The 26225-nt window shown below is 57.4% G+C and overlaps 1 protein-coding gene across 1 annotated transcript in view; it reads right to left on the bottom strand.

Moving 5' to 3' along the window:
• Positions 1-26225, bottom strand: part of PPP2R3B (protein phosphatase 2 regulatory subunit B''beta) — a 52933-nt gene that overhangs the window by 10036 nt on the left and 16672 nt on the right. The window contains exons 2-6 of the mRNA XM_007460505.1: positions 18797-18982; positions 3831-3934; positions 3490-3592; positions 2660-2734; positions 942-1028 (exon numbers count right to left, since the gene is read on the bottom strand). Of these exons, the coding sequence (XP_007460567.1) occupies positions 942-1028; positions 2660-2734; positions 3490-3592; positions 3831-3934; positions 18797-18982 (555 nt within the window). The remainder of the gene's footprint in view (positions 1-941; positions 1029-2659; positions 2735-3489; positions 3593-3830; positions 3935-18796; positions 18983-26225) is intronic.

Below are 26225 nucleotides of genomic sequence, written 5' to 3'. Positions count from 1 at the left end.
GCACCCAGTCAAGGCCGCGAGACTGCAGCACGAAGCAGCCCAAGCACGTACGCTCTCGTGGCCGGGGGCTCCTGACGCGAGCGGGTCGGCCCCGCCCTTGTTGACACACACACGTCCACAGAACCCGGGTGCACCGGGGCAGGGCCGTGCCTCCGGGATGGACGAGGGGAAAGGAAGGGCACAAGACGAACAGAAGAAAAAGGGTGGGTGGGTGGATAAGTGAAAGGCAGGAAAATGAATGGATGGTGGACGAGTCGGGGGATGAGGGACGGATGACGGGTGGGTGGGGTGATGATGACAGGTGGGCAGATGGATGGGGTGACCGCTGAGAAGCTGGGCGCTGGATGGAGGGATGGAGGGAGGGAGGAGGGGGTGGGCAGATGAATGACCTAGGAGCTGGTGTGGCGACGGGTTATTGGTGGGGGGTGGAGGGATGAACGACGAGAGCGTGGGTAGACGAAGTGGATGGTGGGTGGGGGATGGATGCAGGAACAGGTGATAGGTTGCTGGAGGAATGGGTAACAGCCGGGTAGACGGACAAGAAGGTGGACGACGGGTGGGTGGACTGGGTGGGAGAAACAGGTGATGCCGTCAGTCGATAGAGGGACGGGTGACAGGCTGGTGGGTGCAGGGAGAGACGACGGGTGGGCGGAGGGGTGGGTGGACCGACGGACGACATGTACGTGGGTAAAGATGCACTGCTGCCGTGCGGGTGGAGAAGTGGATGACGCCGGGGGAAGGGAGGCAGGGAGGCGGGGTGGGGTGACGAGGACGGCTGGGTAGACACGTGCGCTGACCACTGACAGGCTGGCGGAGGGATGGGGCATCGATGCGGGCCGGGTGCGGGGATGGGTGGACGGGTCCTGGTGGAACCTGGGGAGGACGGGTGAGTGGGCAGGGCACGCAGAAGGCCCTGTGTTCCCTCGGCCAGCGCCACCCACCTGCAGGAACGTGCTCCTCCGGAGCTCTGCGCACGTGATCCTCCCGGACCAGGACCTGTTGACCGTGTAGAAAATCCTCTGTGTGACCTGCAGGAGGGGGAGGGGCGTCGGCTGAGCACCAGGACGCGGGGGGGCCCCCCTGGAGGAGGAGGCGGTGTCGGCTGAGCACCGGGACGCGGGGGGCCCCCCTGTAGGAGGGGGAGGGCGTAGGCTGAGCACCGGGACGTGGGGGGCTGGGGGCCCCGCACGTGACTGTGCAGCACCCCCACGTGCGCTGCTGCAGGAACCCAGCCTGGGACCTCGCCTGCGAGCTCCTGCCTGGCCTCACCAGGAGCTCCGCACCCTGGGCCGCAGGGCCCCGTGTCACCAGCAGAGGGCGACCGCCCCGCATGTCACCAGACAGAGGAGGGGGGGTGGGGGGGGGTGGGAAGCATCCCCGCCTCCAGCTGCAGGGAGGACACAGGTGGCAGGAGAAGCGGACCTGCTGCCACATGTGGGGGGATGTCCCGGTGAGACAGCCACACCTGAGCTGGGACGGCGCGGGCACGCAGTTCCTGCGTGGCTGGGAGCCCTCCTTACACTGCGGGTGGTTTGAGAGACTGCCCCCAATGCTTCCGCGGACACTCAACTGACCACCGAATGAAAAACGTTAACTTAAAGCCAGAGAGTGGCCCCTGCCCCCGGCACAGTGAGGCCCACCTTGGCCATGGGGCTCAGCTGCGCTCCCAGGTGGGCATGTCCCCAACTGTGATACCCCTCACCTGTCCCGGGGCATCTGCTCACCTGTCCTCATCTGAGACGTCCCCTCGCCTGTCCCTGTCATGGGCTGTCCCCTCACCTGCCCTCCCGGGGCATCCCCGCCAACCTGTCCTCGTCCGAGACATCCCCTTCCCCCGTCCCTGCTGGAGGCTGTCCCCTCCCCGCGGATGTGCCCTGCCTTGTCCTGTCTGCGCAGGGAGGTCGGGCCATGGGAACGGAGCACCTGGTGCACAGCCCCATTCACACGCAGCGCTCCCTGCCACAGCTGGAATGAGGCACGGCTCTGGGCACCGCTCCTTGGCGACGGGCCCTCAGGGCGGCACGGAGCGGTGACAGGGCGGAGGGAGGCCTGGGGAACCGCGGGCACGCAGACTGCCACGAGCGTCTGCTCCGCGCCACGCGACAAGTGTGCCCCCGGCCGGCGGGCCACGGGGCCGCCGCGCCGCAGACCTCCACCTAGAGCCGGAGGGCCATCCTCCCGGGTGACCTCTGACCAGGGCGGGGGCGGAGGATGGGCCATGGGGTCCTCGTGTCCCCAGGCCAGGCCGGCATCCCACCTGCAGCGCTCAGAGCGCCGCGCTCCAACTTGCTGGGCGTGCTCGCCTGGACCCCAGTAGACCCGGTCCTCAGGAGGCGGGGCCGGGCATCCTCTGAGGCCCCTCCTGCCCAGAGAGGGAGACCGCTGGGTCTCTGGGCGTCCCCTCGCCTGCCCCGCCCTGTCCGACCCCGGGGCACGCGGCCAGGACCACCCAGGCTCTCTCCGAGCGCGCCCAGCTGGGGACCCAGGTGGGACACACAGCCCTCCCCGCGCCCGAGCCCCACGCCCGCCTCCTGGTGAGAAAGCAGGCCGTGAAGGGCCCCGGGTCCAGGGCTGGGTGTCCGTTCCCTCGCAGGGGGCCTGGAGCCCGGGCCTCAGGCGCCCACGGAAGCCACAGGGGCAGCGACGTGCTGGTACTCACCGTGGTGATGTAGCGGGAGTGGAACTCTGACGCTTCCTTCAAGAATGCCAAGCCCGGGTGGGTGTTCACCACGTCCTGCACACGGGGGACGGGACATGGCCCTGGGATGCGCCGCCAGGCCCAGGGATAAGAACGCACGTGCCCACCAGCAACACCCAGGTTCACACATCCAGCCACAGAGCCGCTAACGCAGCGTCACCCCAAACACACGGTTACGCGAAATCACATCCAATTAAAGGATCACACAGAATCATCTGGGCCACAAGCTAAGGAAGCATGCCACCTCTCGCGGCCGAGGGTACTAATCTGACACGTGTAAATGTATAAAAGACCACTGTGGAAGTTCATCCCAGATTCTGAGAAAGAAAATTTGCGATATCCTCACTTAACAGAGCACTGCAGTCCCGGGAGCCCTTTAAGTCACTTCTATTCAAATAGTTTTGGTAACTTCGGTTACTCCGTGTTCATGGGGAACACGCAGGTAACCGGGGACCACCTTCAATTCCCCTCTACAAGATGTAACACAGAGCGCTAAATGAAACCGTGTTTACATGAACCAGAACGGCGTTTGGAAACGAGCGTTCTGCAAACCGCAACCGGCTTCTCGTGGGCGGCCCAGCGCCCCGAAGGTGCTAACCCCTGTCCGGCTCCATGCTCTGCAGGTTCAGGTGTGGAGCTGTCCACACCGTCCTGCCTCTCACACGGGTTTGGAGGGGCTGCATGGAGCCAGCTTCGGAGGAGCCCGCCCGCCTGCCCCCCGGGGTGTAGACACTGGGGTGCGCCTGTGAGGAGGGGGCGAGGGCGTGTGCGGCGGGGAGGCGGGGACGCACCTGCAAGAAGGGGATGAAGTCCTCCTGCGCCAGGGAGTTGCCGCCGGGGCTCACGAGCAGGTGGACAAACTTGGCCGCGTCATCGTGACAGCTCTGGAGCATCCTGGGCGACAGAGGGCACCCCAGCTGCACCTCACGCGCGGCCACAGGCCCCTACCCAGACTCCGGGGTCGGATGCTCCGTGAGGACGGGCACAGACGGATGGGGCCCCGCAAGGGACACGACGGCCATGCTGGGCACCCCCGGACATCCGTCTCAGTCCCTTACTGTCCCGGCCGCAGGAGCGCCGGCCAGTGGAGGCAGAGGCACGGCTGGGCCACCACTCCCGCCCCGGGACTCACTTTCTCCACATGGCGACAAACTTGTGCACGGAGACGGAGCCCGTGCGCTCTCCACCGGCGCCGCAGAAGAGCGGCCCCTTCCAGTAGAGCGGGCAGCCACAGGCCTAGGGGGGGAAGGGTGGGGGATGACACAGGGTTAGCGCGCCCTGGGCCCCCGGCTGCCCGAGCCCCCGAGGCGGCCGGGAGCGCACCGCGTGCAGACAGCCCGACCACGCAGCCCAGCGCCTGCGCCAGCCCCAGGGGCCTCCAGGGGGAGGGGCAGCCTCTCCCAGCCGACACTCCGGAGATGCTGACGGAAACGGCGCTCCCGAGCCCGGGGCACAGACCACCCGCCCCAACTGGAGGCGGCACGTCGGCAGCTGTACAGAGGCGACGAGCACGTCCCCAGCCCTGGACGTGCAGCACCTCCGATGACGCGTCGGGACGGCGTAAACGACAGAGAAGGTCAGGAGACACTCGGGGTGCGACAAGGACGAGGCTGTAACCCGGGCACATCTCAGGGGTCGAGGCGACCGCAGGGCTGGCGTCCACAGCTGTCAGCGCAGGTGCTGACCGGGAAGCAGGCCGAAAACCCACGCTCTGAGCTTCCCTCCCGAAAACGCAGACGAAGAACGGCGGAAACAACAAAGGCTGAGAGAAGAGAAAAAGCAGATCCGCGACAGAGAAAGTCAACAAGGCCAAGTCAGCTCTTCAGAAAGCTTTTAAGCAAGTAATCACCCCTCAGCAACACTCTTGGAGAAGCAGAAAAATGAAACGCGCGCTCCGCACGTCAGCGGTCACTGCAGAGCCCACCAGCGCTTGACAGACAGGCAGTGGACACTCCCAACAACTGGAGGCCAGGAAACGTGACGACTGCAGGGCGGACTCCTTGACTAACGAACGTGTCTAACCAGAACTGACAACGGACATCCAGACGGTTCTACATTTCAAGAGCCCGAACCTGTGGCTTCAAACCTTCCCACTAAGAAAATCCCAGGCCCAGCTTTAGGGAAGAAATCACGTGGATGGTACCCACACTCTTCCAGAGAATGGAAACGAGGGACGTCTCCCGGCTCCTGTTACGAGGCTGCACGTCCTGGACCCTGACACCTGTGAAGGGAGACCAGGCGCCCTCAGCTCCCAGGAACAGAGATGCCAACATCCCACACAAATCCAGGCCGGCAAATCGAATCCAGCAGTAAAAAAAAAGAAAAATCACAGTGAAACAAACAACAGGCCAGGAAACTTAAGAACAGGAGGGAACACAGCACTGTAATCAGCGGCGTACACAGGAGCCCACGGCTCACATCTGCACATGGGGACGCACGCAGGCCGGCTCTGCCCTGAGCTGGAACGGGACAGGCTCCACCAGCAGAGATGGAGGAGGGGACGCTCCGGGCAGAGACAAAGGGGAAACTCTGGTAATGCAAAAATACGCGACGGTAGGGAGAATTCCGACAGGGTTACGAAATACCAGAATTACTAAGTCCCCTACACACGAAACGAGTTCCATTCCGAGAGCACGTTCTGAAGTCCAGTCTGTCCGTAAGTCCAACAAAGTCAGCCTAGGTACCCAACTAACACAATCGGCTGCATAGTACTATACTATAACAGGTTTCTAATACTTTCCATGCAAATGATACATAAAAAATAAACACAAAAGATGAAGAAAACATTTTTACAGTCCCTTGAAAAGTACAGTAGTCCAGTACAACAGCTGGCACACAGGGGCTGGCATCGAGGGAACAGGCAAGAAGAGTTACTGCCTGGAGGAGGGAGAGGAGGTGGGAGATGGTAGAGCTGGAGGGTCGTCAGCAATACGAGGCAGAGGGCAAGCTCCAACATCACTCTCACTCGTGCCTGACACTGACGGTAAGCACGTTTGCATCTCTAAAAGTTCGCAACTTGAAGGGGTGTACGTAGGGGACTTACTTGTAACAGAAAACCAGAAAAGCTGCGGGATCCCAGGACAATGTACAAAAATCAATTATATTTCCACACACTGGCAACAAGCAATTAGAAAATAAAAAATGTAACTGCCGTTTATGAAAAGTATAAAAAACATCAACCTACAGGTAAACGTAACTCAAAGTGCGAGATCTCTACAAAAGGAATGAGAAAGCGTGGCTGGGAGAAATCAAAGACCCCCCAAATGGAGGGACAGACCATACAGATTCCTGGACTGAACACTTAATGCTGTTGACACATTTTTGACTGGAGACATTACAGGCACAGGCATTAGTTTCTGCAAAAATCCCCCGGTCAATAATGTGTTAAAATGTCAGCTCTTCCCCAGACGACCCACAGATTCAACGCAAAGCCAATGCACACCCAGCAAGGTGTGTTTTGCAGAAATCAACCAGCTCATTCAAAGCCCACATGCAAACGCACGACTGTCAAGCCTTCCGTGCAGTCACAGCAGTGAGGCTGTGCGTCAGGGCAAAGAGGAAGGGCCCAGTTGAAGGTCAGATGCCCCACGTGCCACCCACCAACGCAGCCAGAGACAAAGCTGGCGGCAGCTCAGAGGGAACGATCGTCTCTAGTGAGAGCCCAGCTGGTCGGCGGGGCAACTCTACAAAACCATGAGGGAGGGCTGCCGGCCCCAAGCGTGGACGGTGAAACTCCAGAAGGAAATGTAGGAGATCGTCCCGATGGTGGAGAAGCAAAGGTTCCCTAAACGTGACTCAAACACCAAAACTCTGAAAGAGAAGGTGGGTGAACTGATCCACTTCCCCACCAGAACTCCGGGGCAGACGTCGCCGAGAGCACAAAAACAAGCCGCAGACCAGGAAAACGTTCGCAGGGCAGTATCCTGACAAAGGAGTCACACACAGACTTTAAACTAAGGCAAAGGTACAGGAAAAAAGGCAAAGGGCCCAAGAGAGTGACAGGCCCTGCAGGGAAAAGGGTGTGAACACGGCCAGGACTCCGGAGGGAGAGGCAGAGGAAAGGCGCAAACCGGGTCCCCACAGAAGCCCACACGGGCGATGGCGCTCACAGCACCCGGGTCAGGGGCGTCGTCCGCGGGTTGGGGAGCTGCCGGCAGATGGTCTGGCAGGACGCGCCCCCCGACCCGAGCACCGGCCACGCACGCCCGTGGCCAGGGGCCGCCCTGGGGGAGACCACCGGAGTCCGCTCCTGCCCACCGCGCCAGGCCCAGAACGTGCTAGCGCCTTATCCTCAGCTCCCCAGGAGGGAGCAGCCCAGCTGCGCGGGAGCCGTGCGTCTGGACGCTCTGTGGCTTCTCGCACACACTGGGGCGGGGACCATGGGGCGAGGCTCGGGCACAGTGCGGGCTGAAAGGCCTCTGCTCCACGCAGGTGGGCGCGTGTCCTGGGCGACGGGCCGCAGAGGCCTCCAGCCAGGGATGCTGGTGCCAGGGCCCCGAGGGGGCTGTGTGAGTCAGGGCGTGGAGGACACTGGCCGCTCTCCGGGGTGGGAGGGCGCAGCCGGCAGGGACAGGGGAGCCAGGGGCCTCGGGCATCTTGTCCGGGGTGCTCGCGCGGGCACATGACAGCCTGCTCGGCGGACTCGGGCGACGGCACCGTCCTGTCCCACGGCCGTGCGTCTGTCCACCACACGGCAGGAGCTGTGCCCTTGCTCGTGGGGTGACGCCTGCATTCACGTCCCCAGAACGAGCGGTGCCTGCACTTCCAAGCCCACCCACCCCCCAGGCAGCTGGAGAGTCCATCCTAACGCCTTCACTGAGACCTCCGTCCGCTACCTCTCAGGACTGTCTGCAAACATTCTAAGGGAATGGGAAACACCGACTCTGAAATTCAGAGGCACGAAGAAACGTGTCTAAACGCGTTTAAAAATATGGTAAAATGCCACCCTGAAGGGAAAAACACATGACATGGTAAGGTTTTACAGGTTTGTAACGTCTATCTAGTGTACGTGATGGGAGACCCGGGTACACGCCGAGGCCCGCGTCACCCCGTCAGGAGCAGCCCTGCGGTGACCCCGATCCCCGCCCTCACGCCCCTTACGGCAACCCCCAACGCCCGCGCACACACAGAACTCCCCGTCCGTCCACACAGCCTGTCCCGAGCACGGCAGCATCTGGCTGGGGCCTGGGGTCTGGCTGTGCTCACGGGGCACAGGGCATCTGACGTCCCCCGTGCAGGACTCTGCGAGTGGACCGTGTGCAGGTGCGCGCTGGCCTTTGCCCGGTTCCCTCCATGGGGCGCCTGACCGCATGGGGTCCCCTAAGGGAGGGAGCCCCAGAGCAGCTGTGCTCCCACCACGAACACCTGGTGCCAGGAGCGTCTTCTGCTCTGATATTTGGTCTCTGCCCCCGGCTCCTGACACAGAGCCCCCAAGTCCCTTGGAATCTCCTGGGGGGACAGGAGCCTGTTTGGTCGTGGATGGGGCTGTCCTTAAAGCGCCCACACCATGGTTACTGAGCTAGAACTTTCAGCCCCCCAGCATTCTCTGCAGAGGGCAAGGGCAGAGGTGGAGGGCAGCCTCGATCATGCCCACAGGATGAAACCTCTGAAACATCCCCTAAGGGAGCGGGTTCAGGGGCCTTCCAAGTTAGGAAACAAATCCGCTGTACCAGGACAGAGATGCACCCCAACTCCACGGGGACAAACTGCTGCACTGGGGAGCCCCCGACGCCTCACCCTGATGCCTCTTCACTAGGCTTCTCACCCGTACCCCTCATCACACCCTTTATAAGGAACCCTTTATAATGGACTGGTGTTTCCCTGAGTCCTGTGGGCTGCTGAGAAAACTGTGGAACTCGAGAGGGGGTCGTCGGAACCCCTGGAATCCAGAGCCGGTCAGACACAGGTGACAGCCTGAGACACACAGGTGACAGACTCAGACTCGGGCCTGGCGTGTGAAATGAGGGTGGCCCTGTGGGTTCAGCACCCCCCACCCCGTGCTAACTCCAGGCAGAAGGGCTCAGAACTGGACAAACTACAGGACGCCCAGATCAAAGCCCACACGTGTGCCGAAAGAGGCCTCCGTGCGCAGGGAAAGGAAGCAGAGACTGCTCTTTTCACGGATCAGCCGTTTGCCCCTTTCTGTGTTCAGAGAAGTGGGTCCACTGATCTCGGGCGGGCAGGCTCCTGAGAAGCATGTCTCCGGCAAGAACAAGGGCCGTGTCGCGATGACGAGAGAGAAGGGGTGTGAGGGCGGAGCTGATCTGGGGACAGGAGGTCCTCACACGACACAGCCGCCCACAGAGGCACAAAGGCCACGGCCCCCGGCCCACAGCTCCCCAGGGAAACCCCACAGTCACTCAGCATCGGGAGCCGCACCCTCTCCCATAACCGATGGAACAGGCAGAAGCTGCCGAAACACCGGGACCTGGACATGCTCGGAACCCACGGAGCAAGCCGACACTCAAGGGCTGGACGACCTTCAAGTGCGCGTTTACCAAGACAACCACCCTCAGCCCAGAAAACAAGTCTCAGTACATCTGGAAGCACTGAGACCAGACAGAGCACCCCTGCCCACGACAGAACTAAACTGGAAATCAGTAACCAAGACATGTCTAAACAAGCTGCAGGAGCTGAAAATCAAAACAACGAAATTCTAAATAACACATCAGCCAAAGGAGAAGTTACAAGACAAACACAAATGTAGTTTGCAGTGAATGAGAAGGGAAGAAAAAAAAAAAAAAACACGAAAAAACCCCCAAACCAACACATCAACAACGTTTGGGATGCAGATCAAGCAGCGCCCGGAAGGAAGTTCACAGCATTAAGTGCTTCTGTGAGCAAAGCAGAAAGGCTGAGTGCACAAAGCTGCCTCGTTAAGAAACTGCAAGGAGAACAGTTAGCCCTAAAGTGAGCAGAAGAGAGGAAATAATAAAGACGGGAAATCGCGGCGATAGGAAATCATTACAAAAAAGTTAGCAAAACTAAAAGCTACTTCTCAGAAAAGATCAGGAAAATAAAAAAACTTCTGGCCAAACTGACTGAGGACAAGGACAGAAGACACAAATGCCAACATCAGAAGTGGCAGAGGGATGTCAGTCAGTACAGACCCTAAACGTGTGGAATCTTATCAACAACGTGTGTCGATAAATTCACCAAGTCATGGGAGCTGGGCACACACTTGAAAGACGGGAACTACCCCATCAAACGCAATGTCCACAACCTTCCCAGGGAGAGAATGTCCAACCCCAATCTTCACCGTGAATTCTGCCAACGTTTAACGTAGAACACCAGCCCAGTTCTAAACACGCGGCTCCGGAAAAGAGGGCAATAGCCCAACCAATTCTGTGAGGCCAGGCCACCCTGCTACCGAACCAGAGAACGCACTAGACAAGGCATCTCCAGATGGGCGTCTTTCCGGAGACTGGATTTAAACCCTAACAAGACACAAGCAGTCAGAATCCAAAAGCACGTAAGGAGGAAGAGGCAGGATTTACGATGAAATGGGATTCGCCCAAAGACGTAGGATTTGCGATGAAATGGGATTCGCCCAGAGACGCAGGATTTGCGATGAAATGGGATTCGCCCAGAGACGCAGGATTTGCGATGAAATGGGATTCGCCCAGAGACGCAGGATTTGCGATGAAATGGGATTCGCCCAGAGACGCAGGATTTGCGATGAAATGGGATTCGCCCAGAGACGCAGGATTTGCGATGAAATGGGATTCGCCCAGAGACGCAGGATTTGCGATGAAATGGGATTCGCCCAGAGACGCAGGATTTGCGATGAAATGGGATTCGCCCAGAGACGCAGGATTTGCGATGAAATGGGATTCGCCCAGAGACGCAGGATTTGCGATGAAATGGGATTCGCCCAGAGACGCAGGATTTGCGATGAAATGGGATTCGCCCAGAGACGCAGGATTTGCGATGAAATGGGATTCGCCCAGAGACGCAGGATTTGCGATGAAATGGGATTCGCCCAGAGACGCAGGATTTGCGATGAAATGGGATTCGCCCAGAGACGCAGGATTTGCGATGAAATGGGATTCGCCCAGAGACGCAGGATTTGCGATGAAATGGGATTCGCCCAGAGACGCAGGATTTGCGATGAAATGGGATTTGTCCAGAGACGCAGGACGGCTCAAGGGAAGAAGGAAAACCACAGGAGCCCCAGTACGTGCAGAAAAGCCCTGGGCAAATTCACCAGGCCTTCGAGATTTCACACAGTACAAGGGCTCTCAGCAGTCTAGGTTCCTCAACCTGATAAAGGACACAGGAGCAGCTGCAGCCCCCACGCTGTGTCTGCGGGGAGCGACGCGTCCCAGGGCTGGGGGGGGGAGGGCTGTGCTGCTCCCACACCCTGAGACAACGTCCTCAGGGAGGCCCGGCCAGCACAGTGAACAGGGCAGGAAAGAGGATACAAGACACGCAGATTACAGAGGAAACGGGGACACCCTCTTTATCTGTGGAGGACGTGATCGTCTATTAGAAACTCCTAAGGAACCTGAAAAAGTGATCTGATGAGTCTGTTTCGTCCAAAGTCAACACACAAAAATCAACAGTTCTTCTGTACACTTCAAGGAACAGCCATAAACTGCAGTAAAATAACGCTATTGACAGTATCATCAAAGATACGAAACACTGGGTTATGCCCAAGTATTCATACGTCTGATGAAAGATGAACATGACAAAATGGTACTGAGGGAAATTAGCAATGACTTAAAGTCTGAGAAATGCCAGGGTCATAAGCCAGCAGACTCGATGCTGGAAAGGCGTGGACTGTCCCCAAATTCACCTGCACACTCAAACGATCACAAGCCGAATCCCAGCAGGTTTCTTTTGCAGACGTGGGGAAGGTGATTCTGAAGTTCATGTGGGAATGCAGAGACACCAGAACAGTCTCAGCACTTGAGAATCAGAGAGAAGCAGGAAAATCAGCACTGCCTGAAATGAACACGGCAGTGAAGCGACAGCAGCGGGGCCAGTGCTGTCCTGCTGTGACAGACAACCCGTCACCGACACCCAAGAGCGTCCAGGGACAGACTCATGTATGGCAAGTCCCGTCGGAAGAAGGTGCCGAGGCAAGTCAGCGGGAGGACGAGGGGCCCAACGAGTGGGTCTGGGGCCACTGGACACCGTGTGCAGAGATGCACCTTCCCTCCTACCCCACATGTGCCAGTACCCAACTCAGAGTGGAGCACAGACCTGAAGGGAAGAGTTACCCGAATCGGCCTTTAGCAGAAAACACAAGAGAAAAATCCTACTGGCCTTGGATTTGCCAGCACTTCCCATCAAGGATACAGATGCATAAACCAAGTAGGGAAAAAAATCTGAAAACTGGACACAGTCAAAATGAAAAACGTTTGCAAATCCAAAGACTGTTACGAGAGCAGAAAGACGAGCAAACACGGGGAGAAAGCGTCTGCTGCACAGCACCTCTGACAAAAGACTGGCATCCAGAATGTATGCAAAGCACATATAACTCAATAGTAAGAAAACACCAGGTTTTTAAATGGGCAAATGATCTGAACAGGCATGTCATCAAAGAAGACGTACAATGACAAATGGGCACATTTACAAGATGCTCACTCAGTACTGCCAGTCATTAGAAATGTGCAAATTAAAACAAGTTATCTCCATATACCCAATAGGATAGAGCTGTGGTCTGAATGTTTGTGTCCCCCCCGCCCCCGCCCGAGGTGATGGTATTAGGAGGTAGAGCCTTTGGGAGGTGATGAGGTCATGAAGGTGGTGCCCTATGAACGGGATTAGTGTCCTTAGAAAAGGGACTCCAGAGAGCTCCCTCACCGCTTCTTCCGGGTGAGGACACAGCAAGAAACTTCTGTACCCCAGAGGATAGCCCGCACCAGAAACAGCCCTGCTGACGCCTTGGTCTCGGACATCCAGCCTCCAGAACTATGAGAAGCAAACTTCTGTTGTTTATAAGCCACCCAGTCTGCAGGATTTGGTACATCAGCCTGAACCAAGACAAATGGCTACAGTGAAAGAGAGAGAAAAGCAAGCGTGCAGAGGATGTGGAGAGACGGGAACCCACACGTGCGGGTGGGGATGCAAGACGGCGCAGCTGCCGTGGAAGTCAGCTGGGTGGCCCCTCAGTAAGTCAAACACAGAATTACCACACGACCCAGCAATGCCACTCCTAGGTATGTGTATACACACACACACGACCACCGCCCCCCAGCCAAAAGAACTGAAAACGGGGCCTCACACAAACACTCGTACTCAAATGTTCACAGTAGTACTGCTCACAACAGCCAAAAGGTGGAAACCACCCAAACGCCCATCTATGGATGACTGAATAAGCAGAATGGGGTCCAAGCACCTAATGGAATATGACCCAGCCATGAAACGGAGTGAAGCTCTGACACAGGCTACCACATGGATGGACCTTGAGGACATGATGCCAAGTGAAGGAAAGAAGTCAGACACAGGACAATTCGTGTATTGGTTCCATTAATATGAAATCCTTAGAACAGGCAAATCCACAGAGACAGGAAGCAGATGAGCGGTGTCAGGGGCTGGGGGAGGGGGAATGCAGTGACTGCCAAGGGGCCCAGAGCTTCTTTTGGGGTGATGAGAATGCTCTGGAACTAGACAGTGGTAAGGGACGTGCAACACTGTGTATGTAATAAGGGCCTCTAAATTTTAGATTTTAGAATGGCTAACGTGCTGATAGATTTTTATGTGAATTTTACCACAATTAAAGAAAATAAGTACCTCCTCTGTGATTCTATTTACATGAAGTTCTAGGAAACTCTAATCCACAGTGACAGAAAGTAGACCAGTGGGGGCCTGGGGCTGGGCCAGGATGGACTGGAAAGAAGCCAATTTGGGGGGATGCTGGAAATGCTTCTCATCTCGATTGTCTGCATAGTTTCACGGGGATTCACACACATCAAAGCTCACTAAATGGTACACAGTAAACATCTACTGTTTACCTCACATCAGTTATACCTGAAGAGAGCTGCCAAAAAAAGAAAGGATGCTGATGAGAAACAAACACATAACCAGGGATCGAACATAATCATTAGGGAAATGAGACACGAAGCCACAGTAAGCGACCTCTGCACAGGCACCAGCTCGGCTAAAGTTAAAAAGCATCAACACCAAGTGCTGACAGCTTACGGAGCAACTGGCGTCTCACACACTGCTGGCTGGACACACATAACGGACAGTCACACTGGAAGACGGTTTTACAGTTTCTTATAAAATTAAAGATATAGTCACCGGATGACTAAGCAATTCAACCCTGCAGCATTTCTCACCTCAGAGAACTTGCAAAGGTGTTGCACAAATCCTGTGTACAGACGTACACAACAGCTTTATTCATGAGACAAAACTGGGAACAACCTTTCATCCACCAGTAAACAGATACATCAAGGGACGTGTGAACACAGAATGCTACTTAGCAGTAAATGCTAAGGACGAACATTGACGATTAGGCTGGGTGAAAGAGGCCAGAAAAACCCAAGACAACCCACCACATGATCCCATTCATGTGAAATTCTAGAAAAGGCAAAACAATAGCACCATAGGGCCAGGGAGTGAGGGTGAGGTAGGCCAGGACCTGGGACGCTTTGCTGCAGGGCTTGCACATGGACAAACATCTCCTCCAGCAACAGATACAAAGAAACTACAAGGGACTAAAAATAACTGCACACGCGTGCAGCTGGGGCAAATTATGAACAAGACACAGAAAAGTCAGAACCTAACTCACTTCTGCAGTGCCAGGAGCAAAAGCAGGGTCCTGCACCCATGATCCGTGTAAACGGCACCACCAAGGGGGTGGGCAGATGCCCAAGCCACTCCCTCTGGCCCAACCCACTGATCAAGGAGTCCAAGGGACGTCCCTGGGGGATTAGTGTTCCCTACCTTGCCAGTGATGTGGATCCACAGGGGTGAACATTTATCAAATTCTGTCAAACTGTATACTTAGAACTGGGGAGTCTTACTCTGTGTCCATTATATCTCAGTAAAGCTGACTGAAAAATAATTGTTCAATTCAAGAAGCTGGAAAAAAGTGACAACAGAAAAAATGTAAGAAAGTAACAAAAATGAAAGCAGAGGTTCATGAAGGAGATGAACAAAAAATTAAAGTACTCAATGAAGTTGATAGATTCTTATCTGAAAAAATATAAGTTAACCTCTAGCATGACTAGTCAAAGGGAATCTGAGATAAATAACCCTACGAAGACAAACGGTCAATTGTGCAGATATGATGTTCTTGGACTGAAAGAATCAATACTGCCAAAATGAATATACTACCCAAGGCAATCTACAGATTCAATGCAAACCCTATCAATTTACCAATGGCATTTTTCATAGAACTAGAAGAAAAAATTTTTAAATTTATATGGAAATACAAAGACCCCCAAATAACCAAAGCGATCTTGAGAAGAAAAACAGAGCTGGAGTAATCAGGCTCCCTGGCTTTGGACTACACTACAAAGCTACAGTAATCATAACAGTATGGTCCTGGCATAAAAACAGACACACGATTCAACGGAACAGGATAGAAAGCCCAGAGATAAACCCATGCACCTATGGTCAATTAACCTATGACAAAGGAGGCAAAAATATACAACGGAGAAAAGACAGTCTCTTCAATAAGTGGTGCCGGGAAAGATGGACAGCTACATGTGAAAGAAAGAAATTAGAACACTGTGTAATACCATACACACAAAAAAAACTCAAAATGGGTTAAAGACCTAAATGTAAGACCGGACATTATAAAACTCTTACAGGAAAACAAAGACAGACACTCTGACATAAATCACAGCAGTATCTTTTTGGACCTAGCTCCCAGAGGAATGAAAATAAAAACAAAAATAAACAAATGGGACCTAATTAAACTTACAAGCTTTTGCATAGCAAAGGAGACCATCAAAACAAAACAAAAAGACAACACACAGAGTGGGAGAAAACATTTGCAAACGAAGCAAGTGACAAAGGATTTATCTCCAAAATATACAAACAGCTCATGCAGCTCAGTATGAAAGAAAACAAGCCAATCGAAAACTGGGCAGAAGATCTAAATAGACACTTCTCCATAGAAGACATACAAATGGCCAAAAAGCACATGAATAGATGCTCAACACTGCTAACTAGCAGAGAAATGTAAATCAAAAGTACAATGACGTATCACCTCCCACTGGTCAGAATGGCAACTGTTAAAAAATGTACAAACAATAAATGCTGGGGAGGGTGTGGAGAAAAGGGAGCCTCCTGCACTGCCAGTGGGAATGTGAGCTGGTGCAGCCACTGTGGAGAAGGGTGTGGAGGTTCCTCAGAAACCTACAGACAGGGTTGCCATGTGATGCAGCTAACCCACTCCAGGGCATGTATCCAGAGAAAACCATAATTTGAAAAGATAAACGCACCCCAATGTTCATTACAGCACTATTTACAATAGCCAGGACATGGAAGCAACCTAAATGTCCATCAACAGGTGAACGGATAAAGATGTGGTACATACGTACAATGGAATATGACTCAGCCATCAAAGAAAACGAAATAATGCCATTTGCAGCAACATGGATGGACCTAGAAATGATCATACTAAGTGAAGTAAGTGAGACAGAGAAAAACAAATACCACATGATATCGCTTATATGTGAAATCTAAAAAAATGATACAAATGAACTTATAAACAAAACAGAAACAGACTCACAAACTTAGAAAGCAAACTCATGGCTACCAAAGGGGAAAGGCAACGGGGAGGGATAAATTAGGGGTCTGGAGTTAACACATACACCCTACTACATAATCAACAAGGACCTACTGTATAGCACAGGGAACTCTACTCAATATCATGTAATAATCTAAGTGGGAAAAAAATTCTGAAATAGAAATAGATATATGTATAAGGGAATCTCTTTGCTGTACACCTGAAACTAACACAACATTGTATATCAACTATACTCCAAAAGAAAACAAAAATTTTAAAAGGATCATACGAGAAGATAAGGAAAAGCTTTAGAACAATACATTTATAATCATGCCGATTGTTTTAGAAAAAAAACATAAATGACCAAAAGTGACCCCAGAAATTAAAACCCTTAATAAAGCAGTAACGTTAAAGGAAATTAAAACTCGAAGAGGAAAATGTGGAGGAAAGCGGTCGCGGCGGAGGAGGAGGAGGACATGGAACTCACATCCTCCCACAAATACAAGAAAAACCCACCTGCGTGTGGAACAGCTCTCACCGGACACCTACTGCACGCTGGCAGAAGACCTCAGACTTCAGAAAGGGCAAGAAAATCTCCATGGAACCAGGCAGGGAGAAACAAAGAAGAGAAAAAGAGAGAGAGAGAAAGGAATGGGGACAGGACCTGGGCCCCAGGGAGGGAGCTGTGGAAGAGGAAAGGTTCCTGCACCCTGGAGAGTGCCCTCGCTGGCAGGGAGATCAGCGTGGATGAAGGGGGAGCTTCAGGGCCTCAGAGAGAGCACAGCAACAGGTCTGCGAAAGGCAACGCAGACAGGGACCTGCACATACAGTGGTCACTGCTGCCCTGTGCTCCCCAGACTGAGACACCCGTCCACTGGGGCGGGTGGGGGCTGGGTGCTGAAGCTTGGGCTTCAGAGGTCAGACCCGGGGAGAGGACGGGACATCCTGAAGGGGCTGGAGTGTGGCCATGGAGGGTGTACGTGGAAGAAGCCTGGGCCCCCCGGAGAGGCAAGCAGCAATTGTCGGGGGATGTGCAGGCGAGCGGCAGGACCACTGAAGACGCTTCCGTCCCCAAGCGCGCGCGCTCTCAGGCAACAGCACCCCGCCTACACGAGCCCCGGGCTGGGCGTGAGCCACCGCCGCTGCGAGAGACGAGGGAGCAGGCAACCATCACTGCCCCCGCCATCCCGCGAGCAGGCCGGCTGCCACTGTGCCTAAGAGACCCGCGAGCAGGTGCCAATCACTGTCCCTGCCCGGTGAGGGCCTTGGGAGCGCGCGCGCGGGCCACCGCCCCTGCTGAGAGACCTGTCAGCAAGCGCCAATCACTGCCTCTGCTGGTAGGGGCCCCGGGAGTGCGCACGGGCTGCCGGCCCCTGCACACCCCTATTACGGGGTAACAGCAAGCACACGCTGAGGAAAGAGGTGGCAAGCATCCAAACTAAAAGCTGCCCTTGTGCCAAAAATATTAAGCCCATACAAGCTACACAGGGACAGTCCCACATAAAATAGCCTCCCAAGACTACGACACATAATTGTTTCTCCTAAACTCAGAGTAAGAGAAATGTAAGTAAGTACAAGAAGCAGAGAAACCACTCGAAGTTAACACACCAAGAGAATTCCCCTGAAGGGACAGACAACAGAACAGACCGCTTCATTCTAACAGACACGAGTTAAAAATGGGGCAGTAAACACCCTGGAGGAGGAGGGGTCCAGACAGCGCACAGGAAGAGGCGGAGTCCGCGTCTCCTCACAACGGGGCACTGGCCAGGTGCCGGTGGGGCCTCAGACATCTAAAGGGAAGGGAGGGATTCCCAAGCAACTGGCAGGACGTGGAGGGTAAGGAGGAGGGGAGGCAAAGTGGAGGTGGGATGGGACCGGCACCCTCGGGGCGGGGAGGGGGGGGTTCCCACATGGGAGGGGGATCAGGGGGTCAGAGGGGAGCGTGGCCAGAGTCTCCCCCGACCACTCGGGCCCTGGCGAGCCTGCCGGGGTCCTGGGCCTAACCCTCAGCCCTCCAGGGCCCCTCCCGCTGTGCTAGGCCTAAGCCCCACCCCTCAGGCCTCTTCCAGCCCCCTTTTTTCTTTTTTCTGCTGTCGTGGTTCTGTTTTGCCTTGTTGTTGTTGTTTTATTTTTAATTTTACAATATTTTTATTTTTCTAATTTTACTTTAGTTTTTATTCTTTCTTATTGCCCTGCTTTGTTTTTTTTTTTTTTTTCTTTTTGCAGTGCCTTGTGGCTTGTGGGATCCCGAGTCTGAGGCCAGGGGTCGGGTCTCAGCTCCTGTGGTAGGAGCACCAAGTCCAAACAGCTGGACTAACAGAGAACCTCAGGCCCCAGGGAATACCAGGCAGTGTGAGGCCACAACCGCAGGGGGACCGCGGGCCACGTCCCCACGCGCAGACACCCACCTTGGCCACTCGGCCCATGTCCCCCATGGTGGCCCTCTCGTGCGGGAACTGGGCGAAAGTCCTCTCGATCCTGGCGATGATGGCGTCTACGTTCGCCGCGTCCTGCGGGCGGCCTCGGGGGAAGTAGAATGTGGGAATGCTCAGGCTGGCCGCGGGCGGCAGGGGCTGCTCCTTCCTCGTCTGGACCTGAGAAAGAGAGCAGTGAGGACCCAGCACGGTGAGCACCTGCTTCCCGCCGGTGCGCACTGAGCAGAGGCGGGCTGGACCAGAGCGGCTGCCCCGAGCCCAGCGAACCCGACTGTGGACAGAACGCCCAGACTGTCACCGGGCTGACTGCAGACACGGGAGGTGACACGGCCCGTGGCGGAGCGCCACACACACGGTCCTGCTGCCCCCGATCCTGCCTCGGGTGTGACCCCTCAGGACAAGGCCGGCTGCTGAGAGAACCTGCCCTCCTGCCCTCCCGGGAGGCCAAGGTCAGCACAGGCGGGCTGTCCCCTCGTTTGCGTCTCGCACCTGGAACCGCCTGTCCCCACACCGTCCTTCCCTGTGGACGGGATGTGAGGCCAGCGCCGTGGCTGGGCACGGCCCTCAGAAAGCACCACAGCCCCGAGGGCTCAGCATCCTGGCACAGGGAGCAGCCGGAAGCCATCCTGGAGCCCACACCGCGCCTTCCAAACGGCAGTGTCAGGATGTCTGCCCGGTGGCCGGCGGGGTGACCTGTGAACTGGGTGCGGTCACAGGTCAGAAGCGTGCACCACGCCTACAAAGGAGGGTTGCGTTCGCCAACGCCCCTGAGTAGATGGGACCAGTCAGCGGAACCACTCAGGAAGCACCTGCTGGGAGTGAACGCGCTGGGACTGGGCAGGTCTGGGGAGGCCGGGAGGGTGGCCGCACTCGGTGAGGCTTGCTGTCCCTGGACTGTGGGACACTGTCCCCCTGCAGGATGTGCAGTGTCCCTCTGCGCTGACCCGGGAAGGCCCCCTGGGTGCCAGAAACAGCTGCCCCGAGTCACGGCCTGTAATGCCCATGGAGACTCATGCATCTGGACATCCCTGATGGGCAGGAACAGGGAAGCACAGCCCAGCCCACGGCCCACCTCCTGGAAACACCCCAGATTCCCTGTGGTTGGGGACACGAGGACACACCGTGATGCAGCAGGAAGAGCCCAGGGTCCTGGTGGGAAGCGCTGGAGCGAGGGATGAGCACCCAAGGCCTCAGGCCATGGGACCGGCGGGGGACGGGGAGTGACCAGGTGTTCCAGAGAGGGGACGGCAAGGGGTACGCCTGCCAACGAGGTCTGAGAAACTCAGCACACACAGAGCACTACGGACACACAGAGCCCACGGCCCCTGGGCATCCAGAGACACACGTGGAAAAGCAGATGGAAGGCAAACGCAGGAGAGAGGGCTCACAGGCAGCACTGCCCCGCCAGGGGTGGTTACATCCAGGGGGTTGGGGCGGGCAGCCAGGCCCGCAAAGCCAAGGACAGGGCGCGGTGGCGGTGTGCTCACGGCGGAGTGCCCCCGTCCCAGCTGCCCCGACTAGGCACAAACAGCACAGCTCCACGCCCACAAGCACCAGGGGCCTCGCCACCAACCTGCAGCCGAGACACAGCACACGGCCCTCAGGAGTCACGCTGTGCACTTATTCTAACGTTGTGAGTGGACGCCACTCCTACAGCCTGCAGCCCAGACCGCTTCTCCACCCGCAACACAGCAGGAGACGGCAGGCATCCCCCTCAGTCACACCTCGGGACCTCCCGCGACCCCTCGGTCACATCAGGGACCTCCCGCGTCCCCTCGGTCACACCTCGGGACGTCCCACGACCCCTCGGTCACATCAGGGACCTCCCGCGTCCCCTCGGTCACACCTCGGCACGTCCCATGTCCCGTCAGCCACATAGGGGATGCCCCGCGTCCCCTTCTGTCACGTCACGGATGCCCCACGTCTCCTGTGTTTCCTGAGGACCCAGCTGAGGCGGCAGCTGTTCAGTGCTCGGTGACCTTGCACGGGGCAGTGACCGTACCGAGAGGAGGTGGAGGCGTCATGAGTCAGCTGTACCAGGTCCGTGTGGCAGCCTGAGGACACTGGGCCACGAGCTCTGTGATCACCACGGGGCCAACACAATCCCGAGGGGCTGCGTGCAGACTTGGCTCAGTCCTAAGAGGCGAGGGGGAGCTGGGAGGTGCTGGGAGGGGAAGGAGGAGCAGCAGGCCGCCCTGAGGGCCGGCACGGCCACGGGCTGGGGCAGCGACAGCACGGGGAAGGGGTGGGGGGACGGCAGGAAGCGGGAGGACAGGCCCCGGAGGAGCCCCTGCCCCGGGAGGGGCTGCGGGACGCCTCGGCCCACGTTCAATTCGGACTCAGCCCTGTCGGCGCCCAGGGACAGAGGCTGACCCCCTCCGCCCAGCCCTAGGACGTCCTGGCTCTGGGATTTGGTTTCGGGGCAGAGCTGCTGGGCTGTGATGCCCACCTACGGCGGCAAAGAACAGCCGCAGGGGAAGCAAGACCCAGCGCCGGTCCTGAGGACGGAGAGATTCGAGGGTTCACGCGTCACCTGGGGACACCCAGGCTTCACCTGGGGAATGTCTCCCCCGGTTTCACTCCTCTAGGCGGCTTCAGTTTTTCCCAGTTTTCCTCGCCTCTGTTTGGAGGGCAGGATGGAGCGCAGGCCCCATGTCCCGGGCTGTCACCTGTAGCAGCTCAGGGCTCACACCTGCGGAAAGGGCTGCAGGCTTGCACTGACACCTCTGGCATCCTCCCCGGCACAGCGGCACTCAGCGCCGGGTGCCACCATTGCCCATCCCCAAAGCTAGCTGGGCCGGCTGGTCCCAGGGCAGGTATCCCCACCTGCCAAGCCACGGCCGCAGACACACACAGACAAGGTGTCGCTCAACAACATGCGCTATTTTCTCCGCTGTCAGGACGGGGACGCCGCCCTCACCAGCCACCAGGAAGCGAAGGGAAATGAAGCCGCCAGGGACACAGCGGAGTGGAGCCTCGCCTCCCGAGAGCAGTGAGCTCTCCCCACGTCACCAGCTCCGTGGCGCCTGCCCCACGGTCAGCTCGTAGGCCCCTCCCGGGAGAACTGGGCTCGGGCAGGAAGCAATGCGCTCCCAAATGGAAGGTCTGAATTGCAGGATGGAACGAAGGGCAAGGAACATGGTGCCTACATGGGTAAATCCATGCACACGCCCTCCACGTACATCGGTAATAAGAATATTGTTTTACCTCTCTTTAAAGACTCTCTCAGGACAACAACATGGAACGAGAGGGTGCTGGCAGTAAAGGGTTTGAAGGTTTTGAGTTGGAGGGTAAAGATACTCACTCTGTACCTAGAGAAACGAAGTCACTGACCTTGTAAGATGAGCAGTAAGCTAGTGTTAAGGACTCGGGCGAGGAAAAGATAAAACAGAGGGAAAGGAGAGCATAAAAAGAAACACAAAGAAGATGGTGAAAATAAATCAGGATAGATTAATAGTCCTTATAAATGTAAATGGATGAAATGTTCCAATTAAAAAACAAAGATCAGACGGAAAAAAGAAAATAAGACTGACTTACAGGAAACACGTGAGATATAAGGACACAGAGGTGGAAAACTTTTAACAAGTGGAAAAAGATACAGCAGCCAACAGTGACAAAAAGAAGGCTGACATCGCCATATTCACGCCCAGAAAGGGTTGAAAGTCTGGATGTGACAGAGAGAGATGGTCAGGACACCACACTGGGCGTCCATCACGGGAAGCTCTGCCGACCCAGAGCTGACCGGTGCCCCAGCACAGCCTCAGCGCTGACCAAGCCAAGGTGCTGGGGAAATGCAGGGACGCGGCACAGAGGCAGGCCAGGCCCACTCCCCCGCCACCCCTGACGGACCACCGGATGACGGAAAAACAAACAGCTGGGCACGGACACGAGAGACTTACAGTGTAATCTCTGGGACATAAATAGAGCACAGCCGGCACAGCTGCAGGACACGCGTTCTTTTCTAGCACACAGGGCACTGTTGGGAACCGGCCACCTCCAGGCCCCAAACAGGCCTTAGCAGAGCCTGAGGGGACCACGGGGGCTGTTTCCTGAGCTACCTGCGTCCAGGCTGGACGTCCACAATGAAAGCGGACGTGGCACAAATATGTGTGTGTGTCTGTTTGTGTGTGTGTGTGTGTGTGTGTGTGTGTGAGAGAGAGAGAGACAGACAGACAGACAGGCAGGGAGGATTCTCAAGCAGGGCCGAAGCCTCTCAGAAGCCAACACAGCAGGTGGGGCACTCGGCTCCCAGAGCAGGGCAGCTTCCCTCCCAGCGACACGCCTGACGCCCGCCTCCCGGCTGTCACCCGGGCACCGGTCAAGATGACACCTGCTCGCAAAGAGCTATTTCTGTCGCCCGCGCGGACACCAGCGCTGCCTGACTCATCACGATTCCAGACATCACGGAGACGCCCGGGGCCCCCAGAACACAGGCGGGCTGAAAACTCAGCCTCATGGGAAAGCACGGCCATCCCTGCGCAGCAGCAAGGGCCCCGGGAGGTGGGCCCGCACAAGCAAACGCCCAGGCCAGCCTTCTCTAAACGCAGTCTCGCACGGCCAGTGCCCCGTCGGGCAGACGCACTAGCTGGGGCAGCGGAAACGACCGTGGCTCCGACTCTGCCAGGGCAGGATGCAGGGCAAGTGCAGCACAGCCCGGGGGCAGCATCCAACGGGCCGGCCCCATCTGAGCCAAGACCCAGGGGCAGCGGCCAAGCCCGGCGGGTGGCGCAGGGACACGGGCGGGCACGGCGCCCACCAGAGCCCACCGCCGGGCTGGGAGGCCCTGCAGGCCGGGGCTGCTTCTCCTCGGACCCAGGGCCCCTCCCCACCGGCTGGCGGCCGGCTCCCCAGCCTGACCTGCCAAGGGCCCGCTGGACGGGCAGCAAGAGTCCAACTGTGAAAGTCTAAAGCAGAGGCACCAAAACAAAGAAGAGAACGGCTGGCCCTGCGCGTGGGTTTGTTCAAAAGTCCTCTAGCCACCACAGGAGAGGGACTGGTGTCGAGAGGCCACATGAGCCACGGAGGTTTCCAGGGGAGAAAAGGTGGCTGGAGAGCAAACTCTCAGACCCACGAGGAGCTGGGCCAAGCAGGGCGGCTGCCGTGAGGGGACAGGCCGGGGCTCCACGTCCACGAGGCAGGGGCCTGAGATGTCGGCTGGGTCTGCACCCCCGGGCAGAGGACGCTGGGGCCCCACGGGGCCAGAAGGCAGGGCTGGGGGCGTGGACGGGACGGGCGGCGGCGTGAAGGGTCACATCCGTGGGCTCAGGGACCCGGGGGCCCGCGTCCGACCCCTGGTTCCTGGGAGCATGGATCAAGGGGGTACTCAGGGCCCACCCTGCGCAGGGCCGTGACCCCGCGCGGTGTCCGAGACGGTCAGAGTCCCCAGGCCAGGCTGTCACCGTGTGGAGGAGAGGTCAGGTCAACACCCAGCACTGTCCCCCGGGGGCGGCTGCGCTGGGTTCTCGGTGCCCCGTGGGGCCCGTGCATCCACCTGGAGGACCCCACGGGGAAGCTGGACGGGCGTGAGCGGGACCAGGGCACGGTGACAGCGGATGAAGAGTGTGTGCAGAGCCAGAGAGTCGATCGCCGGGGGCCGGAGGGTCGGGACCCGGCTTGGACAGGGTGGGCAGCACGGTCATAGCGGGCCCTCGAGGGCTTGTGACGAGGTCTGAGGGACGTCGCGGTGGACGACCTGGGGGCCTCGGGGCTGCTCAGAGCGCGCAAGGAGCAGGCACCACAGGCAGGGCAGGCGGGCGGACACGGGCCGCAGGGGCAGGACAGCCTCCCATGCATGACACAGCCTCGCTGCACAACTTCCCTTGGCCCCGAAACCAGCGCGGATGCCCCAAGCTGGCAGCAGGGCCGGCATGTCCGAAGCACCGCCCCCCATCCCTCCACAGTCCCCCATCTGCCCACAAGGCCGACCCCAGCTCCCTCAGGCCATCCTCTCCGGCCACGCCCCCACCGGCTCCTTCCACGCCCCCCATCTCGCCACGCCCCGAGGTCTGCCGACCACCCACGGCTCTGCTCCGAGTCCACTCACACACCAAGGGGCGACGGAGGCCAGGGACAATCTCCTCCCGGACACTCCCCCGATGCCCGCCCCGAGAGGCGCTCGCTCCACGCAGCGCGTGCGACGCTCGCGGGAAGCGCCACGAGCGCCTCCGCCGCGAGGGCAGCCTTCTTCCTCTTAAAGGCAGCCGCGAATCGCGGCCCAAAAAGTGACCCGCAAGAGCAACGTTCATCCTGGGACCAGGCTGGCACGGAGCCAGGACCCCCCCAACCACAACGTTCATCCTGGAACAGCCAGGCTACCCCCCCCCCAACCAAGATCAAGTCACAGCCGCCGTGGGGGGAGAGGGAAGGGCTCCCCGACCCAGGGGACACCCCGGCGCGGCCTGTGTGCGCCATGTGTGCGCCACGCACACAAACGGTAACCAGCAAACATCAGCCCTCCTCTCTGTAGACGATCACCCTTAGCTGATCCCGCTTTAAGGTCTCCACGTTCAGATTCTACATAGACTTTCCTCCTCCACAAGCAACAAACACACATGCATCAGCCACGTGCAGACGGAATTTCACAAGTTGAAAGATGGAGGTCGGACAGAAAAGTACCAGAAGCCCTGTAAAAGTTGAGACATGATCCCAGGGAAAAAATCCAATTACCCTACCAGCAGAAAGCAGGTCTTTTTTCCCACCCCAAACAGCCTGGTTTGATTCGATGTGATTTTTTCTTTTGGCCACGAGATGACCTTTAACTCCTCGCCTGGCCGAATATACAAGTGATTAATGTGCCAGATACCCGTAAGGCAGCAGAACCTCCACTTGCCAAAAGACCCCAGGTGGCCATGACTTTTCAATTCCATGGTCCCCTTGCACGAATTTACAAAGCACACAAGAGGCACAGACACGGGGTTTGCTTCTGTGCGCGCTGAGGAGAAGCACCGTGATGTTTACAAGCCAAGTCGTCACTGAAGCCGCGGAGAAGGGCGCTCCGGCTGGTACGTGCCTGCGATAAAGCCCTTAAAACAACACAGGCGCTCGCGGCAAACCGCGCTCTCCTTTCCAACAGCGCTGCGCTCTTATTACCCAGGGCGCCACACGCTCCAACGACACGGGGAGGCTAGCTGCGCACCTGCGGAGGGTCAAGTCCCGAAGCCTCCTACTGTCCGAAGTCGACACCTCCCCGCCTCTCGCAAGACGCACCACGACGTTGACCCGCGCCGCGCCCGGCAGGAAAGGAGATGCCGGCGGCTCCCTTCACAGCGCTTTCCCTGACAAACGGCACGGGCACACCTGCTCTCTGCGCGCACGGGCGCTGTTCCAGGGGAGCCGCGCACGGGCGCAGGTGGAGACCCCTGAGCCCAGGCAGCCCCCCACCCCGACCTCGCCAGAGCGGCGA

Source organism: Lipotes vexillifer, unplaced genomic scaffold (genome assembly GCF_000442215.2).
Source record: "Lipotes vexillifer unplaced genomic scaffold, Lipotes_vexillifer_v1.1 scaffold512, whole genome shotgun sequence".
NCBI lineage: Eukaryota > Metazoa > Chordata > Mammalia > Artiodactyla > Lipotidae > Lipotes > Lipotes vexillifer.
This window is presented reverse-complemented; position numbering and strand designations above follow the sequence as displayed.